The sequence below is a fragment of the Heptranchias perlo genome, chromosome 30 (genome assembly GCF_035084215.1).
Source record: "Heptranchias perlo isolate sHepPer1 chromosome 30, sHepPer1.hap1, whole genome shotgun sequence".
Taxonomy (NCBI): domain Eukaryota; kingdom Metazoa; phylum Chordata; class Chondrichthyes; order Hexanchiformes; family Hexanchidae; genus Heptranchias; species Heptranchias perlo.
In genome coordinates, this window is record NC_090354.1 from 7,941,866 (window position 1) to 7,962,864 (window position 20,999).

Here is a 20,999-nt window from a genome sequence, read left to right on the forward strand (position 1 = left end):
GCATTGCTGAGCTGTACAGACCTCACTCCACTCCCCCCCTCCCCACCCCGCCACCAACACAGGAGCATGACTTGAGATCAGCCGTGGAATCAGTGTTGGCTCGATCGCTTTGAATTGCAAATTGAGCGCAGTGGTCCCACAAAATATACAGACAATGTAACTTGCAGAATAAACATTTAAGGCTTTCACTCAAGTTCAAAGTAGCCGGGTAATTTGCAAACACAGGTGACATCCTGATGGGAAAGTTACAATTTCCCTGACCAGAAGCAATTCAAAAGAGCACAGCATGTAGCTAGAGGCTAAAATTAGAGTGAAGGGAGAATTTCCTTAGAAACCGCATGCCAAGGAAACTCTTGAATAAAACAGAAAATTGGTGATGAGTTTCTCACGTCACAGAGCCCATACACAAGTAAGAGAATGAAGGTGATTTTATTGATGCACTCAATGATACACAGCATCAATCACGATAGCATTCTTCCAACATCGGCCACACACCCAAGTACAAACCTGCAGAGAACCAACAGCATCTTAGACTCACAGAAATGTGGATCTAGAAACCTCCTCCAGCTCTACAACCCACCGAGATCTCTGTGCTCCTCCAAATCTGGCCTCTTGCACATCCCCGATTTTCATCGCTCCACCATTGGCGGCCGTGCCTTCAGCTGCCTAGAACCTCAGTTGTGGAATTTCCTCCCCAAACTTCTCTGCCTCGCTACTTCTTCTCCTTTAAGACGCTTCTTAAAACCTATCTCTTTGACCAAGCTTTTGGTCACTTGTCCTAATATCTCTTTATGTGACTCAGCGTCAAATTTTGTTTGAAAGCGCTCCTGTGAAGCATCTTGGGACACTTTACTACATTAAAGGCACTATATAAATGCAAGTTGTTGTCGTAGAAAACTGCCATTAGATCAGGCCCCCCTCATTGTGGAAGCTAAACATGAGGGGCTGGTCTGTATTCCTCTGATATCAGGGCTTTGTTACACAGCAGCACCCAACAGGCCTACAGAGAACAGCAACTGAGGATAAACCTAAACTGGGAAGGGAAAGCAATGCACAAAGCTCAGTCTCCCCAAAAAACTTAGTATAAAAGGACCTTTTTTATAATAACCTGACTTTCAGAGATCCAGCTTCATTGGCGACGTATGTTTTCATGGGTCCAGTTATTTAAGGCTTGAACTTCTTTTCCATGCTGTTACAAATTAATCTATTCAGATCTTCCTTACTTGATAATTAAACCACTTTGTGTGTTAGTGATACCATTCCAATTTGACATATCTTCAGAGATTAAGAAAACCTGCAATTGTTGGAAATCTTATGTAAAAATAAAAAGTTCTGGAATCACACAAGGGAGAAAGGAGAGGTTAATAGCCTAGGTCTTAGGAGAGCAAACTAGGTGTCCAGTTAGAAGAAGAATTTGCATTTATATAGTGCCTTTCATGACCTCAGTAACTCCCAAAGCGCTTTACAGCCTATTAAGTACTTTGAACATTAGTAACCATGGCAGGCAATTTTGGCACAGCATGGTCCCACAAACAGTAATGAGATAATGACCACATAATCTGTTTTAGTGATGTTGGTTGAGGGACAAATATTGGTTAAAGCATCAGGGAGAACTCCCCTGCTCTTCTTCAAATAGTGCCATGAGATCTTTTACGTCCATCTGAGAGGGCAGACGGGGCCTCGGTTTAACCTCTCATCTGAAAGGCGGCACCTCCTTCAATGCTGCACTGAAGTGTCAGCCTGGATTATGTGCTCAGGTCTGTGGAGGGGGACTAGAACCCATGACCTTCTGACTTGGAGGCAAGAGTGTTACCACTGACTCTGCCACCCGCCAGTGTCTACAGGTGAATGGTGCAGCCAGTCGCCCCGTTAAAGCCAGAGCATGAGTCCAGGGAATCACCCCCACATCTGTATGTGTGATTAAGTCATGTACTACCAGAATCACAATGCTGCTGATAGAACAGAGTATTTACTAACTCCAGGAAGTCTTTGAGCAGTCAGGAAAACCCAGCCAAAAAAAAAGGGTCATCCTGACAACCAGTTTTAAAAACAATCTGGTGAGTTTAGCTTAATGTTGCCTGTAGCTGCTCAAGATGCGTAAGTTACAGATCAGTCATGATCTAATTGAATTGTGGAACAGGCTCGAGGGGCTGAATGGCCTACTCTTGTTCCTATGTTCTTCCTTTGTGAATTCCTGTAATTTGCACCATATCTGTGAGGAAGTCTAAACATGAACCTCACTGTTCAGAGTCTTTCATTACGCTCCAACGCTAACGCAGGACTGTGCATTTATATGTCACCATATCACATCCTCAGAATGTCCAAAGCACTTTGCAACCAACGGTTTACTTTTTGAAGTACAGTCCCTGTTGTTACGTAGACAAACATAGGCCATCACCTTGTGCACAGTAAAGCCCCTCAAACTTTACATGAATGAATGACCAGACAACCTGTTTCTTTGGTGGCATTAGTTGAGAAAGGAATGTTGGCCAGATCACCAGGAGGATTTGTTGCTATTCCTCAAATAGTGCCACAGGATCTTTAACCTGAACAGGCAGCTGGTTTAACGTTTCATCGGCAAGACAGCACTTCCCGCAGTGCGGCACTCCCTCAGCACCGCATTGAATTGTCAACGTGTGCTTACGTACCTCGTTTAAGGTGACAATTCGGTGCAGTATTGAAGGAATGGGGCAGAGGCAAGAGTGCTACCACTGAGCCAAGCCGACACTCAAAATAATCTCAATGGCTACAGACAAAGAGATGGCAACAGACTCCATGCATGCACGTGGGTATCCTTGAGTGTCAGCTGCGGCTCAGTTGGTAGCTCTCTCTGAGTCAGAAGGTTGTGGGTTTAAGTCCCACTCCAGAGACTTGAGCACAAAATCCAGGCTGACACTCCAGTATAGTACTGAGGGAGTGCTGCATTGTTGGAGGTGCCGTCTTTCGGATGAGACATTAAACCGAGGCCCCATCTTTCCTCTCAGGTGGACGTAAAAGATCCCACGACACTATTTCGAAGAAGAGCAGAGGTGTTATCCCTGGTGTCCTGGCCAATATTTATCCCTCAACCAACATCACTAAAACAGATCATCTGCTAATTATCAAATTGCTGTTTGTGGGAGCTTGCTGTGCGCAAATTGGCTGCCAGGTTTCCTACATTACAACAGTGACTACACTTCAAAATTACTTCATTGGTTGTAAAGTGCTTTGGGATTGAGGTCGTGAAGAGTGCTATATAAATGCAAGTCTGTCTTTCTTTCTTCCTTTTTACGTAAAGCTCTACTTTTTTCCCGCTCCATAGCAATGAAAGACGATAGCCTGTAGCCTCCAACCTCCCCCTCACCCCTGCACACTCTGTTACCAGTGCAGTATACAGACACCATATGGGTATTGTACCTTTTCAGGAGAGAACAGGGTTCCTCTGGCTACTACTTGTAGTGATATGGTAAATGTGTTTGTGAAGATTTGTTCAGATTGGTGTTTCTGGGGATATCAAAATATTCACAATTTTGCTAGAAATATCGAGCAGAGAAAACTTTTGCCAATGTACTTGATGTTGCTGCTCATGGTGACTGGAGGAATTCTTACTCCTGCCTGGGTCTATTATCCAAGCTGTTGCTCAAGGCCCCATTCTCTTACACACACTCTGAGGAATGTCCTAAGAGCTGTGTTTTGCTCATGTACAGGATATCTTGTTTATTTTGGTTCTGTCAGCTCATTAATGATATCAGGATCCCTAAAGGCTGCAGCAAGCCAAAGGAAAACATTTGATTCTGCATTTCTTACAGAATCATTTTTTTTTTAAAAAATGAACTAGAAACTAGGGAATTTTAAGCTAGAAATAATAATTGTAATAAAAAGTAAAGAATCTATTTTAAGCTCTCCATTGAACAGGGAATGAATACACTGTCTGATGTACAATTCTTATTTTATGATATTCACATTTAAAAGGAAATTTTAAGACAATGGAATTGCATTCAAAGCAAAGAATAAGGTGGGGATTTTAACTCCCAGGCAGGAAAGAGGCCAATGAGCATCGACCCATCCAGGTGCAGCAGCAGGAGGCCCAACTGATGTTAATGGCTGGGCCTCATTAACATGCCACTGGCTGGCTTCCTGACCAGCAGAAAGTCGGGCAGCCCGGAGGCCCGAAAGCCAGGCCCAAGGTAAGCGCGGGGCATCGGAGAAGAGATTGGGGTATTGGGGCGGTCAGCGGTTCAGAAAGTGTTGTGAAGTTCGGACTGGAGCAGCCTACACCTCCCTTGTGGGGCCCAGGTGGAGCCCAGGGGTTCTCCTCCTGGCCCCACAAAGGAAAGTTTTAAACTTACCTGTAAAGGCCTCGTCGGTGTTCAGACCTGCCAATGCAGCTGCTGCAGGCACCCCACACTCTTCTGGGTTAAGATGTCGTTGGGGTCCAATTAATGTGGTAGGATTTTCATTTGCATATATGTATGAGGCCCCCACCTGACTCAGATAGGCCCCTCATACACCAGAAAAATCAGGCATTTTCAAATCGGAACGGAGCGAGTATTTCACCTGCTCCATTTTAACTGCCCTCCCCTGACCGGTTTCCGCCGGGAATGGGGACTTAAAACTCCCCCTTAAGTATCTGAGCCCAACTGCAAAGACTGCCTGTCAATCATTACGCTGTTTTAGTCGGGTAGGTTTCAGTTCTTGTTGACAAGAATGACAGTAGTTCAGCAGTTTGACATTTATATCATCAAGGCCACAACATTTCCAAGGTAGAATTCAGCCCTTAGGACACTGCACTGCATGCAGCAAACACCAGAAAGGCTTTAGACAGGTTCAAACTGAATCCCGATTCAATACAATTATTGAATCAGCTTTCCGGATTAAGTTGTAGGACAATTTATGAAAAAATAGTGCAATACAATTGAATTTAAAACAAAGTAACTTTCAGAAATAAAATTACAATGTTTTTCAGGCTTGAAATTCATATTCAAGGATACCATGTTTATATTGGCTTCACCTTCGAGAGAACTAGAAGCAATCTGATTACATCCCAGGTCACCTGAACTGGCTCACATCATTCGTGATTGTCTTACTGATTATTAATTTGGAATGGTCTTGCATCAGTACTGCACGCATGGCGTACCAGGATGTTATAATAACATCACCCATAATTATCATGCTACATTGAAGGAGTCAGTCTTTGCTCAGTGGTATCTCTCTTGTCTGAGTTAGAAGGTGGTGGTTCAAGCCTCACTCCAGAGACTTGAACGCATAACCCAGGCTGACACTTCAGTGCAGTACTGAGGGAGTGCTGCATTGTCAAAGGTGCCGTCTTTCAGATGAGATGTTGAACTGAGGCCCTATTTGCCCTCTCAGGTGAAGTAAAAGATCCCATTGTATTATTTGAAGAAGAGAAAAGGAGGTGTCCTGGCCAATGTTTTCCCCTCAACCTACATCACTAAAACAGATTAATGCAATTTGGGTCTTAGACTCCATGGTTGCCTTCATTAAAGGATAATTTGAAAGTTTGGTACTTCTTAATCCAGTACTGACCCCAGATCAACACTGTTAGGCAACACTGCTGCTCACATAGAGGACCTCCAACTCTATATAGAATATATAGGTTGTTAGAAGATGTACAGGAGACTTTAATGTGGTGAGATTACAAAGATTACCCTTTAAACAGCTATTTCCAAGAGTCATTAGCTATACTAGGGAGATGTCTGGAATTGGGTTCCTGTCAATTTTATTATGTTGCCCTAATGACATTATTTATCATCCTCCAATCAGCACCGATGACGAGTCCCAGTACTAATGGTCATCCAAAAATATCCATCGATCTAATAGGTGTCAGATACACCAGCGAGTGCAATGAAAACAAAACTGATTAAAATATATAGAAGTTGTTTCTTATACCTGCCCTCGGTGGCAGTGTGAATTGTTAAACCATACTGCATCTCATCGATCAGTACCTTCCCTTGTCAGTAGGAGGACCTTTGATGGACATCCACATCTAGTCATCTTCTACAGCTGTTCTTTTTAATGGAAAAGTTGGATAGCTTGCACTTTTGAGAAGGAAAAAACCTGTTTAAAGAGCACATGATGCACTTCAGAAACTTAACCAAAGCACAACTTGAACTAACTTGCAATGCAAGGTTCCAAATGCATTCCATTCTTAAATGGTCCATGCCTTGGAACTTCACCAAATAAACTATTCCACAAAGTTCAAACCTTTACCAACTAACCCATCCAAATGAAGATTATTTTGTCAGGAATCATTCTGATCTCTTTAAGCTGGTGATTTGTTTGTTGTTTACTGTGCTAAACAGTCCACTACTCCTCTTTATTCAAAGTTGCTTAATTTGAATGATCTGATCAGTCAACTTTGTGGCACTAAATTCCTACTCACTGCGTTATTTCCATTGCTTGATTTGAATTATTGGATAATTTGATTTTTGTTAGCACCAAAAAAAATGACTTTGAAGTATCAACAGTATACTGCAGTCACAAGAGCTAAAACTTCAACTTGTGGATACTCAACATTTCGTACTAGACAAATGTTCAAACCTGACGCATGTAACTGAAGCTTTATAGTTTAAGCAGATATAAATCCAACCATTTCAGATGATGAGTACGGAAGGGCAGTGAACTGCTGGGTGTTTCATTGAATGAATCACTTAAACCTCCTTAAAGATGCTAACATTTCACTGCACCCTATAATTAATCATTAAGGATATGTACAGATTAAATTGCTGTCCATATAGAATTGTGCAAAAATCACAGGGAAAGAATCGTATTTTACATTAACAGTAACCCATAATTTAAGGAATTCGAAAGATACTTACATTAGATGTACTCTACAAATTGGATAATGAAGCATCACATCAATCTGCGTGGATGAATAATAAGCTGACACAAGTTAAAGGAGATAGTTATCTATCCTGGCCTGGACAATATTTATCCTTCAACCAACATTACTAAACAGATTATCATGGTTGTGAAAGGCACTATACAAATGCAAGCTCTTTCTTTTCTTTCTTATCTCATGCTGAAACCTTCATTGAGTTTGTGGACTTAAACTGTACATTTAGACAAAATTTATCTCTGATAAACAATTAGCAGAAAACTTCCAATGAAATAGAGAAGCAAGAGAATCATGCACCTTTGGATACGATGCACTTAAGTAGACTGAACGGAGTAAAAGTTACAGCTGAACAATATGGTCATAGCAAGAAAAATAGAAATCTGAAAAAATAAAATAAAATTTGGAGCATTCTAGAACCATTTGGATTTAAGGAGTGATCGGCCCAGAAAATGTCAATGCTGTATAAATCTTTTAATAAATGAAGATGCTTTGCTGCAGTAACAATACATCAGCCAAATACCAGACCGCTCAGTGGGGGTAATTTTGACTTTGTGCGTTAGTGTAAAACGGGTGAATGCTGCTGGCTCGCTATCACCCATTTTACATTATCGCACAAAATCAAAATCAACCCGTGAGTGTAACTGTGAGGTGACGTACAAGACAGAGAGCAAAGCCCTGAACTGTTTGCTCTCCGTACTAGTGCTTCTATCGATTTTTTTTCACACTGAATTCAATTCCAAAGAACGTTTTGCTACCGTTAATTAATCACTTTTCAGCCAACAGATGGGGTGTTTGATACTCATTAAATCACAACAGTTAGATATAATAGTGATACTTGCATTAATATAGCACCTTATAGGGTCAAAAAGTCTCAAGTTGAAATATCTCAAAGCATTTCACACAATGAATTACTTTTTGGAGTGCAGTGTTAGTCGCCATCCCACAAGCATATCTATAGTCTTTACTTTGCTCACGTTATTCCTACAGACCTATCAATATTTTCAGTACTTTGGACTGGAGAGTTTAAATAAAAAATCCTCCAAAATCTTTCGTGATAATTAGTATGGGAACTGACACACTGTCAACTGTTTCTGAATATTTTGGAATTGATTTTTTTAAAACTAAATAAACGACCTAAATAAAGTAACAATAATTCCCCTGCATCCTCACTATAAAGAAAGAACTTGCATTTATATAGCGCCTTTCGCGACCTCAGGACGTCCCAAGCTGCTTTACAGCCAATTAAGTACTTTTGAAGTGTAGTCACTGTTGTAATGTAAGAAACACGGCAGCCAATCTGTGCTCAGAAAGATCCCACAAACAGCGGTGAAATAAATGACCAGATCATCCGTTTTAGTGACGTTGGTTGAAGGATAAATATTCGCCAAGACACCGGAGAGAACTACTCTGGTCTTCTTTGAATAGTATCATGGGATCGTTTACATCCACCTGAGAGGGCAGATGGGGCCTCGGTTTAACATCTCATCCAAAAGACGGCACCTCTAACAGTAAATACTCCCTCAGTACTGCACTGGAGTGTCAGCCTAGATTTTGTTCTCAAGTCTCCAGAGTGGGACTTAAACCCACAACCTTCTGACTCAGAAGTGAGTGTGCTACCACTGAGCCACAGCTGACACCATGTTCAAATCAAGACTCGCTGTATTGTCTCCTATTCTAATTCTTTCCCAAGACTGTAAAACTACGAAGGTCCTTATTTCCCTCAGTCTTCCCTTCTACCATGTACAGGTTTTTAAAAAGCCAAGCTTGGCCTTACCTATTTCTCGACTTGTCTGGTCTTCTCTCCTACTGTTTTCAGCCTTGATGTAAAAGGGGCCTTGACTCTTCACCTAAGTTTCTCAGCAAAAAAAAATGGTAAGATGCTGTAAGGCAGAGAGTTGAAGAGGAAGATTGATGATAACGTCCTCAGGAACTGGTAACCCTGAACTTTTTGCAGTGCTCATAAACAGCCTGACACCAGCCCAAGTCACTCCCTAAATCTCAAACGTATTTATTTTTGCACAGAATGGGAATGAAGCAACAAAAAAATGGGCTGCATCATAACCCAGTTTAATCCAGGGCCATCCTACCATTATATATAAACAGTATATTCAAGCAGCACTTACAAGCAAAACTTATAAAAATATCACATAAAATGTTTCACCTTAAAATGCGATGAAAAACATTTTTAATTGCAATTTTTGTAAATCTGTTGCTGTTCTTTAAAACCTGACTAAATGTCAATTTTTTTTTGTATGAAGCGCCTTGGGACGTTTTACTATATTAAAGGTGCTACATAAATGCAAGTTGTTGTTATAAATGCATTGCCTCCTTTAGATGGACCTAAACAGTATTGGGATCTGTGACAACAGTATAAGGAAATTTAAACTGTACAAATAGAAAGAAAAAACTGCAAGTGCTGGAAATCTGAACTTAAAACAGAATCTCCTGGAAATACATGGCAGGTCTATCAGTATCTGATCAAAGAGTGAACACAGGTTGGCGCTTAGGAGTGTAGACTCGGTTAGATGTAACATTAACTACTTCTCTTTTTTCAGGTGCCAATGGGCCTGCCATCTATTTCCAGCATTTTTTTTTGATCTATTTAATTTTCTTGGAATTCATTCATTTCTATTGAGAAACCAGATATTGCTGAATGGCACAAGGATTTTATTGCCATTCAGTATAAGAAGTGCCAGTGGAAAAGGGACCTTGATTCCTAACATGGTTTCAACATTATCGCATAGTGTTTTTAACAAAGGAATCAGAAAACCCCCAATGGTAATTACTGAGAACAGCGGAAATGAACAAAATGCTATCTGTAGCTGCTAAATTGATTTTTGCATTGATGGGGAAAAAGACACTAGGCATCAAAGGGTTAACTACATTCATATAGCATCTTCTGACCACAATACCCATAACATAAAGCAAATATTCCTTCAGTTTGAGAACACAATGCAGGGGGATTAAGTGTCTGGTGAATATAAATGCAGAAGTCATGGTTTAACAGAATTATCTGTTTGCCATCGTACTTCTGTGACTCTCAGACCACTAAGATTGAAATCAAACAGTAGGCATTAACTTTCTGTTTCAGTACTGGGGCACTTCAAGACTGTACACACATAACCAATCCAAAGCACCTCAACTTGAAATTTCTGCACCATGCCACTATAGTCTGACATCTCTTTCTCTCCCTTCTCTCTCTCTCTTTCACTTTTGCCTCTCTTCTCTTTCTTCTCCCTTTCCTTCTTTCTCCCTTCCCCTTCTTTTCTTTCTTAGTTCAATCTTTTAATTTCAAAATCTGAACTTTGATCCTTTGTGAAAATTGTTCGGTTTGGATAGACAGTAGGTGGATCCATTCGCTTAAGCACCTGCTGGGGAGCTGGGATGAGGGGGGTGGAGAGAGAGAGAGAGAGAGAGAGAGACCGACAGAAAGAGAGAGAGCCATCATTCACCCTTTAATGTTCAACCCTAGCCTCTATTACTGTGCAGCAGATTTCAAATCAGCGACTATGGAATAGTTACAAAAAATGTAATCATTGACTATAAGAGATATTTATAGAAGTGAAAGGAAACACACAACCTTCCAGCCATCTGTACTAGTCTCTGACTCAACTGTGATTTTCAAAAACTACTTCGGATTGACTCTGCCAGTCTGCAGGTAACCGCGCCAACCTAAACTAGAACAGAACACATTCATTCATCCGAGAAGGAAGCAGCAGAAGATCGTAGGGAGAAAAGCACATTTGACAGCTTGCTGCAACTTAATAAACACCTCGTACTTTTTTGGGAACCTGCTGTTTCCAATAACTAACACAATTCCATATTTTAAAATGACTGTGATAAGATGCAGATAGTCAATCCCTTTGCAACACGTCCATTAAAGCAAAAATGCACAGTAGGTAGGTCAGTGTCTGAAAGAGGAAGATAAATATTTCAGGCAGGATTCTTCAGTGGAACTCAGTCTTAAAGGAATAGGGTGCCCTTTTAGTGACATAACTAGGATTAACTGATGAGAAATTAATTCTGTACTATTTATCAAAGGGAAGACTCTCAGAAAAGTCCTTGTCTAGCTTTAAATGTATGGTTTAACAGTGCAACAAATTCCTCTAAAAAAATTGTTCTGAGAATAAATAAGTGCCTGATATTAGCATATATTACGAGGAATATCTATATAGTATTGTAGTAATACTAACCATTGTAATGTAATGCTATTATAAATTTACCGGAATGTAATTTCCATAGAAATTATGACCTGGGTTGATAAAGTAACTCATTAACTTCTGTCATCGTCACATACCATAGAATACTGTGATTACTTAACAAAGAGCAGATTAACACTTGAAATGCGAATGACTGTGGGATATCGAGTGCAAAATTCTGCATGGAAGTTTATTTTAATACTTTCGGGCTAACAGGCCTTAAAACTTTTAACTTACAATGAGTAGTGACATCACAATAGTCTCAAAAAAACAATCAATATCCTTACAGTCTTTAGTTCTGATGAAGGGTTACACACCCAAAACATCTAGTTACAGAAATAAAAACAGAAAATGCTGGAAAAGCTCAGAACTCTGGCAAGAGGTCATCAACCTGAAACGTTAACTCTGTTTCTTCTTCCACAGATGCTGCCTCACTTGCTGAGCTTTTCCAGCATTTTCTGTTTTTATTTCAGAATTCCAGCATCTGCAGTATTTTGCTTTTGACCTAATTACTGTTTAATCTGCTGGGTACATCCAGTTTTTTATTTTTATTAATATCTTTACATATACATTTCCCAGGACCTCAAAACATCTCCATCAGTCTTCCTCTCCTACAATTTAGTCCCACTTAACTATTTATTTGATTCCCCTCTTCTCTCCTACAGCAGTATGGGCCTTGACTTTTAGTTTCTCAATAATAAATATGGATGGTAAGCAGTGGGTAATAGACTATTTGTTTAATGGTATGCTTTGCCCTTGTGATCTGTGATGACATTGACCTGCATGGAAAAAATTAATCGGCAAACTACTTTTATTTTGTTCGGGAGAAAAGGGAAGCAGCATTTTGGTCACAGTGGTGTCACACAAAAATGACTCAACCATACATGCCAACCTAGAAAACTAGCAAAAGCTAACCAACGGATTCAAAACAAGCTGGCACGGCCTCCAAAAAGCTGACAACTTAACAATCTGCAAATAGGTGCAAGGGCTTTGCATCTTAAGCTGCAGGTGTACCTGGCCTTCCTTTACTTGTATTGGAGAATACAAAAACATGAGGATGTGAAAGTCTGATGGGAGAATCCAAACATTGTAGAATCAAACATTACATTTCTAGGTGGCTCTGGAGAGATGATATTTCCCAGAGAAAATTTGGAATTTTCACATTAATATTTCACAATGAATTGATTTTTAAATTTAAAAAGGAAAAACAGTGGCATTTGGATTGTAAGTTCACCCAAAAATGATTTCAGTTGTCATTCTCCCACATCCACCCTCCCCACCCCAGTTCACAGACACTGTACCCCATCCAAACCCAGCTCTGAGACATTGCATCCTGTCCAACTCACCACCCTTTCACTCTCTCCTCCAACCTTCTTCTCTTTCTCCCAACCTAGTTTATGCTGGAAGTCTTCTTCCAGTCTTCCCCCATTCAAGCTGGTATACGTCCCTCCCCCTCCCATAGTTCATGCTGACACTCTCCATCCTTCCCCATCCCAAAGCACCACTCCCGGCTTCTCCCTCTTCCCCCAAAGTAATGATCCCAGTTTCTGCCTTCTTCTCTCTCCCCTTCATTACCATCTATTTCCTCTTCCCTTTATTGCCACCCATTTACCTCCCCCTTCATTATCAATAATTACCTCCTTCCTCTTTCACTGCCATCCGCTCCTCCCCCTCTTTCATTGCCATCCTCTGCTCACTCTTCTCCCCATCCACTTCCCCGTCCCCTTTCAATGGGGCACTTGTGGTGTTGATTTCTGTCCCAATGACTCTGGGTTACCCAGTGCCATCCTTTCCGGTCCAATTAAAATAGTCCCAGGCAAGGACCTGAATGGTGGTTTCCCAGAGAAAATTTGAATTTTTACATTAATATTTCACAATGAATTGATTTTTAAATTTAAAAAGGAAAAACAGTGGCATTTGGATTGTAAGCTCACCCAAAAATGATTTCAATTGTCATTCTCCCACATCCACCCACCTCACCCCAGTTCACAGAGACACTGTACCCCATCCAAACCCAGCTCTGAGACATTGCATCCTGTCTAACTCAGGTCTAACTGTTGAGTCTAAGACCCGAAGACTTTATTTTGCACCTTTCATAACCTCAGGACAGCCCAAAGCGCTTTACAGCCAATTTGCTGTACTACTTTTGACATGTGGTCACTGTTGTAATGTAGAAAACAGCCAATTTGTGCACAGCAAGATCCCAAAAACAGCAGTGTAATAATGACCAGATAATCTGTTTCAGTGATGTTGGTTGAGAGATAAATATTGGCCAGGACACCAGGGAGAACTCCCCTGCTCTTCTTCGAAATAGTGCCATGGGATCTTTTGCACCCACCGAAAGACGGCACCTTGCACGGTGCAGCACTCCCTCAATACTGCACTGAAGGGTCAGCCTAAATTTTGTGCTCAAATCTCTGGAGTGGAACTTGAACCCCCAACTCGGAGGAAAGGTCTTCGACCTGAAACGTTAACTCTGTTTCTTTCTCCACAGATGCTGCCTGACTTGCTGAGCATCTCCAGCATTTTCTGTTTTGATATTATTGAAACCCCCAACTTTCTGACTCGGAGGCGAGAGTGCTACCACTGAGCCAAGACTGACACTAAGTTTATTATGCCAAACTGGAAGGTGTCGAGATTTAGTTACTACATCAGAAAAGTCTGCAGGTTCATGTACTGATGACTCCTCGTTGCATTTACCTGTTTTCAACGACCGTTTTCAACAATATAGTTGAATTTTATCTATCTTTGGGGAGGAGGGAGAGTAGCTCTAAACATATTGGGTAATGTGCTGTACTTGAGCAAACGTTTTATGTTGGAAATATCCCTATCATAAAATGTAAGATTTAGTTGTTAGGTTGAAGTGGTCATTTTAGTTTTTAATTAGCTAACATAGAAACGTTGGGTGACTGTAATCAGTGTTTAAGGCATATTGGCTGGACCTGAAAAGGGTTTCCTACGATGCAAAATATAGTAGAGGTTTTTTTAAGTGTATGTTTCTAAAATCGACTTACATCTCAAGAGTAACTGTTTTGAAATTATACATTTTTTCTAATAAATGAGAAGAAAATACCCGTTGTTTGATGCGGGACATGGAAGTGGAAGTTTACGGACGGCCACTTGTAATGGGGTTTATATCAGGGGTGCTGTAAATATTCAGAGTCAACAAATTCTTTTCTACACAAATAGGTGTTGAGACATTTAGGTGCAGCATAGGTAGGTCCATGGTTTAAAATAGAAAGCTACACCTATCCAATGGCAGTAAATAATTTAACATACACATTTACTTATTGTACCGCGCCAGTTAATCATTTGGTTGATGTGAAATGGCGCGGTAGCTTTTCCTTGATTTGTGTATTGCTTTTATTCCCATATTCTCATTTCGTCCCCTTGTCCCAGTTGTCCTTCCCTTTCTTTTTTAATGAGGCTCGCTGCAAAATAAAAGGAACTGCCTAGGCCATCCGATACGTGCATGAAAACACCGCAGTTCGTTCAAAATAACTAATTCAACCATCGATCCTAAACTGTTCGGGTTAACCAAATGGAAAACGACTGTAAATGTAATGGACAGTTAATGAAGCCATATTCGGTTATAGTGTGTGGGGGAGATCGCAGGCAAGATTTACAGAGCCTCCTAAATCACAGCCAGCAAGCCATTGAATTAGTGTGGTGCCTGTGACCAAGGTAAGGTTATACTGTATCTTAAATTGTCAGTTTATGAAGATGGCAGTATTTTACTTGGGGAGCCGCACATTTTGATTTGAGTTACGAAAAGTATTTGATTAAATCTTACATGCACATTGCCAACCTGTTGTAACTAGTGCTATTAGCGACGTTCAGAAAACCATTTCTCTTGATAAAAGTTGCCTTTTTGGGCGCCCTACAAAATATTCAGAATCAACAAATTAGATTTCCTACATGTAAAATATGTTACTAAGAGGAAAAGATAGTTTTTCATGTAGGTACAACATAGGGAAGTCCATGGTTTAAAATATATATATTAAAATGCTGCTTTCTAGTTACGGCAAATAATCTGTGCTCCCAGGTCCTATTTGTCGTTAGGGTTGCTTCATATGCAAACTGTAGGCTGTGTGTTTCTTTCATTTACTCTAAGAATTCCTCTGGTATGTGCCTCTTTAATTCTTGTCTTTTTTGCTGTTTTAAAATAAACGTTAAAAATTGAGTTCTGATAAAAAGGTCATCGACTTGAAACGTTAACTCCATTTCTCTCTCTACAGATGCTGCCTGATCCACTGAGTGTTTTCCAGCATTTTCTGGTTTTATTTCAGATTTCCAGCATCCGCAGTATTTTGCTTTTGTTAAAAATTAATAATATGTTTCAATAACTTCATAAATAAGTTACCGGTTCTGATTACCGGTCCATTAGCAGTACTGTATAAGTTGATCTCGGTTTACCCAGATCAGTGTGAAACTACTAAATCATCATCCTAGCTATTGCAATTTCGACAACACTTTAATTTATCGTGAGATGCTGACCCGCATGTAAAGGATCACCAGTGTAACAACTGCTGCGACGTGAGAAGGGTCGCTCTGTTCAGTTAATAGCTCTTTAAATGCTTTATTGTTGTGAAGTGCAGGTCGGAGAGGTGTGTCACAATGGGGCAAGTTTCAGGTTAACACCTAAATAGTTCACAAGCAATCAGAGAGCTAATGGTTTAACACGTGTAGGGGGGCAGCTGTCTCCACATCATAGGTCCCAGTACACAACCGTAGGAAGCTGCCTGGAATTCATGTCTGGCTGCAAAACACAGGAAGGTTGGGGGGTGGGTGGTAGATGATAATGTTCTAACTGGGAATATCGTTGCATTTTCCGCTTCCCATATTTGCTATCTTTATTTCAGGGAGACGAGGGCTTGTTTCCTTTCCCATTTTAGGTGAAATGGAACGAAAAATGCTAATGACTAGCGTTTCCCCCTAGTTTTGTTAAAGTTCTCCGTTTGAATGTATTTTTTATAAAGGTTAAGACTTGTTTTGGACACTATGTATAACCCATTGTCTTTGTATTAATTATTAATGTAATTTCCATTCCCTACAAAGATACCAATTTTCCTTTGGCTATATTGATTTACAATCGCTTCTTATCGATGTAACGCTGTCCTTACTGTAAGGTAAACATGAAAGTAACAGGCTGAGGTTAGTGAGCTGCTCTGGAGAAATTCACAGACACAAAACTGCCGTAAAATTGTATGACGTTAAACCCAAAAATTAGGATGTGATCCTATTAACTAAATGAATTTTTTTTTATTGCTGTAGTTTCCCCCCATTTTCGTCATCGTTCTCCCCTCTTGGAAACGATGACTCCTTGCTATTGATTTTATATCATTTATTGCAACCAGCCTTTAAATATTTCTACCTTTAAAGGGTCACATATACATATGTGAGAGTTGATATTTTCCAAATGAATTCAACTATATTTTTGAAAATGGAAAGATCAAACTGATAATCTCACCGATACTTAACTTGCTTTTCAGATCAAAGTTATTAGGACAATTAAAATAATCGTCAAAACATAGTCGACAAATAGGTTTTAAATACTTTAGCATCTAGGAGTTGCCGCAAAAAAAAACAACAGGAGACTGAAGTAACAGGGAAACATTAGATCAAATGAGCTAAACTAAATGGTGCATGTCTAGTTGAAGTAAAATTCATCACATATGGTGCTGGTTTGAAAAATTACCTATCTTGGAATTTTCTTAGTAAGACCCAGTTTTTAAGGTAGACTAAATATTCAGAGCCTCTCTTCTTCCTTTTCTCGTGTCACTATAGACATTTAAGGGTGATCACATACGTCATGTTATATATATATATATATATATATGTGTGTGTGTGTGTATAATCTCTATAAATTCATACCGCTCATTTTTTCCCCTGGTTTTCTACTCCCTCCATCGTTTCTCCTCCTGAGGTTTCCTAATCCTCCCGCCCACTTCTTGTGTCCTGGGCGGGGTCTGGCTAAGTTTGGACAAATCAGCGTTGTCTATGCAAATAATTCCTTACCGCAGACCAATGAGGCGCAAGCTGATATTAGCTACTAATAGGACCGAGCCAATCGGAGTTGAAAGAGCCTCAGGCTGTATACTGTAATCTTTAATAGGGGCTGGTACCTGAGAGGCTGGTACAGGAGGGTTGGCACCAGGATGGACATTATCACCTTTTAGCAGCTCCAGCAAAGTTTGATCACTTTTAGGGTTTTTTTTAAGTTACATTTTTTTCTCTCTCTCTGGACAGTCCATGGGAGGATCGACTCCAAACTCCGGCTCCGACTTCCCCATCAGCATGTTGAACCAGCCAGAGTCCAGCGAGAACTTCAGCAAAGAAGCCGAGAGGAATAAATCCATGCAAGAATACCAGGAGCTGAGATATGGGATGCAGGACAGGTTCTATTTAACGGGAGACCAATGCCAAACCAGCCCGGACTCTGTCCCTCTCCCGTACCCGAGTCAGCACATCTCGGCCGCGGGCATCGCCGTGGGCAACGCCAGCAGGTACTTGAGCCCAGCCTTGCCCAACTGTCCTTACCCGGCCAACAGATCTCAGGTCCCCGGAGCACCGAGCTACCCGGCCCCGGGAGCCGAGGTCTACTCGGCGGGCACTGACTCCTTCTCGGCCCCGTACCCTCACTCCTTCCAGCGGACTTCACTCTACAGCGTGCCGGGGTTGCAGGTATCCGGCAAGGTGCAGATTCTACTCTGCAATTATCAGCTCTGGGCTAAATTTCACAAACACCAGACGGAGATGATCATCACCAAACAGGGCAGGTAAGTCCCCAGACCTTTTATTCCCACTCTATCCTGCCTTGATTTCATCTATGATTTTGGAAAAATAATGAATTAAATGTCAAATTTAAAGTAACGGATTGCAAGTAAAACGCTCAGACTGATAACACAATAAAAGCGACAAATGAGATATATAATTCACATTATGCCCTTTTCCAATGAGGAAGAATCTTGCAACGGCGCTTTCAAATGTCTTGCATTTCAGGACACACTTGGCTGCGCCTATTGCTGACATCTGCCTGCCCGCTTTAGAGTCCCTGCACTTCTTTGAAACGCTCTTTCCATTTCTGCTACCCACTTTATATTTGATAGGTGCTGAGACTATAAACCAAAACCTCTGAGTTTCAGGATTACATTGTGAGCGTGTAATTTCCAAACACGAAAATCGCTTTCACTGTTATGCCAAGGGTATAAATTATGTAGTGGATAATAAGATCTGGGCCAAAAAATGTTTTTAAAAATCCTAACCTGACATCCCCACCCGCCAGAACACTGGGGCCGTTACTTGCTTATTTCCGTGGCGGTTTTTTGGGTGGCCATAAATTTACCCCCTTCCTACAAAAAAATGTTTAATTAACTCCCCCCTCCCCATTATCCACAAAAATATATCAGGGTTCCTTTATCACTAAATGTATCCCATTTGTAATAATGTTACATTGTAAATTTGTTAAACTGGTGAAAACTCAGTTTCACTCCGCGTCGTTTAGTTTTTTTCACTCTAAATAACCAGTAATCGACCCATCGCTGATCTAGTAGAGCAGACTGCCCCCCCTGGTTTGAATGAACCCAAATACACATATTATCCCCACAACCAGGAGACTCGGGAGCAGGTTCCCAGCGAAGTTGAGCTGCCCGCACGGCGACAACAGAGTGAGCGGCAAAAAAAGTTATCACCGAACTTCTGGTCCCTTTTAACACACGCTTTTGAGACAGCAAATTGTCCCATGCTGAAGATCAGGGTTTCAGGAATAAAGTACTGTTTCAAAAAACTTTATTCCACTTTCCAAAATAGGAAGTGGCTAGGGGGATTGGCAAACCGGCTAACTGGGAAGGTGAATGAAAGCATTTAAAACTGGCAGACGCATGATCTAATACAGGGCGGGGATTCAGGGAGGTAACAGTTTAGTTTTAAAAGACCATTTGGACAATTCTAATAAAGGCAGCGATTGTAATCGGCGCCATCCCTAATCAATACGCAATATCGGTCTACAGCGTCTCTGAATCATTTAAAAATGTTTTAGTGCCTGAAGGGGTTAATAACTATTAGTAAACCGGGGAAGAGGGGGGGGGGATGGGAATATTTTGAGATACGCCCCCCTCTCTGCTTGAAGTTGAAATCTGAGCTTTAAAAAGTTGTCCCTGAATAAAGTTGCTGTAACTCCCCTCCCCCCGAATCTGAAACTTTTTTTTTACAAACCGTTCAAACACCAGAGTGCAGGTGGCTGCTTATTCCGTTCTGGTTTCTGAAGCGATCTGCTCGATAAACTGAAATTTGAGTCTATATGTAGGGGGGTGGGGGGAATGGAGACCTGAAGTCGCACCTGTCACTCAGTTTTTCAGAGACACCGAATTTCCTGTAATCGAGGATGATCTTAAGATTCCTTTAAATACATGATTTTCAAAACATTTTATTTAACGATTAGATGTCATATATGAATTTTGACATTCAAAGCGTTTATAGCAGACTTAATAAGGCTTGGGTTAGTTTAAACGGACATCACTACACTCCAGTGGTGCAGGAGACGGTTCAGCTGTACTAAGAGCAATTTCTTTCCATTTGTCTCTGCCATGTCAGAGACTTTGTTGATGACTGATTGAGGCTTGAGGTTTGTAAATTTAATCAACTCCTTTAATACCCGGAGTCTGCTGCGCGTGTGTGCGCACATGTTCCTGTACCACAGCCAATCTGTAGTGTATGTGGTCTACAAAGAGGTTTGAGATCGACTGCCATATGAACATTGAGTTATTAGTACTGCCAAACCCAAAGCCTTTTAACCCATTCAGTACTGAAAAAAAAACACTTAGGCACCATCTCATTTTTTGTAGGATGTAACTGTGCATATAGGGATTGCTAGACGCAAAAAGACTACAGTCTATCTTGTTCACCTTTTACTATTCTGGCAGTCACATAATACAATGATAATGAATTTGTTGACTAATCACAGCAATCAATCTCTATCAATTAGTCTACGACAGACCCAGACATGGTACGAGAAAAGCCCCAGTGGTGGAGAGCTTTGGGAACCATATGTCCAACGTCACCTCCCAAACATGTTCCACATGCTTAATGCGATTATACAGAACCGCATAATTTTTAATTCATAGTATTTTTACCCAAGATTCCACGTTCCCATCTCTTCTGAAAGGGTCGAGCCCTTGCTGGCTGTGGGTTCCACGGACATCTCCAGACATCTTGACCAAATGGGCATTCTTCACATGTGAGCCTGGATAGCATGACTGCAGATTATTAGATTACAAAGGGGAGGAGGAACATCTCAGCCAAATTCAATCGTCCTCTCGCCTGACATACCCAAAATATTTTTCTACCACGGGTTGGCTAATAGGGATCAGGAGCCCCTCCCTAACCAGAAACAGCGAGTCCAATTGTAGCTCCTGTACTGCTAGCCTGGGTTAGTTCAGATAAACCAGCACAGATCAGGATATAACCTGGGACCTCATTGGTCTGTCTCAAATCAACCACGCACTGTTTTAACCAGCTGAGTCCTATTCCTAGTACAGAATTTGTGGACAATTTACAAAATTTGATACAGAAATCCTATGACAGTACTAGTGTTGGGTGGTGGTGGGGGAAGGGGTGTAGTTTAGGGGTTCTTAAAAACATTGCAGTGCCGTTTGGCACCAGGATATCAACAGGCATAAGAAAGAACTTACATTTATATAACGCTTTTCACGACCTCAGGATGTCCCAAAGTGCTTTGCAGCCCAGGAAGTACTTTTGAAGTGTAGTCACTGTTGTAATGTAGGAAATGGGAGTTGAGATCGTTTGCAAAAAAAGAAAATGCAACTGTGCTCTTAACACACAGAAAAAGCAATTATCACAAGTGTGCTTGGGAGATGCACTTGATAATGTGCATAGTGCATAAAAATATAGATACCCATCCACAGAAGCTAAATAGCATGGAACAATAACACAATAAGCTTCCT

The 20,999-nt window shown here is 40.9% G+C and overlaps 1 protein-coding gene and 1 long non-coding RNA gene across 2 annotated transcripts in view; one reads left to right on the plus strand and one right to left on the minus strand.

Moving 5' to 3' along the window:
- Window positions 1–440: 440 nt before the first annotated feature.
- Window positions 441–20,408, minus strand: LOC137299870 (uncharacterized). Its single transcript, XR_010957998.1, has 4 exons — window positions 20,169–20,408; window positions 8,613–8,685; window positions 5,946–6,057; window positions 441–507 (listed from the first exon to the last, which is right to left on the minus strand). It is a non-coding gene; the product is annotated as an uncharacterized lncRNA (long non-coding RNA).
- The window catches only part of tbx21 (T-box transcription factor 21), a 36,483-nt gene continuing 32,620 nt past the window's right edge, over window positions 17,137–20,999 (plus strand). The window contains exon 1 of the mRNA XM_067968825.1: window positions 17,137–17,816. Coding sequence (XP_067824926.1) covers window positions 17,290–17,816 — 527 coding nt within the window. The 5' untranslated portion in view covers window positions 17,137–17,289. The remainder of the gene's footprint in view (window positions 17,817–20,999) is intronic.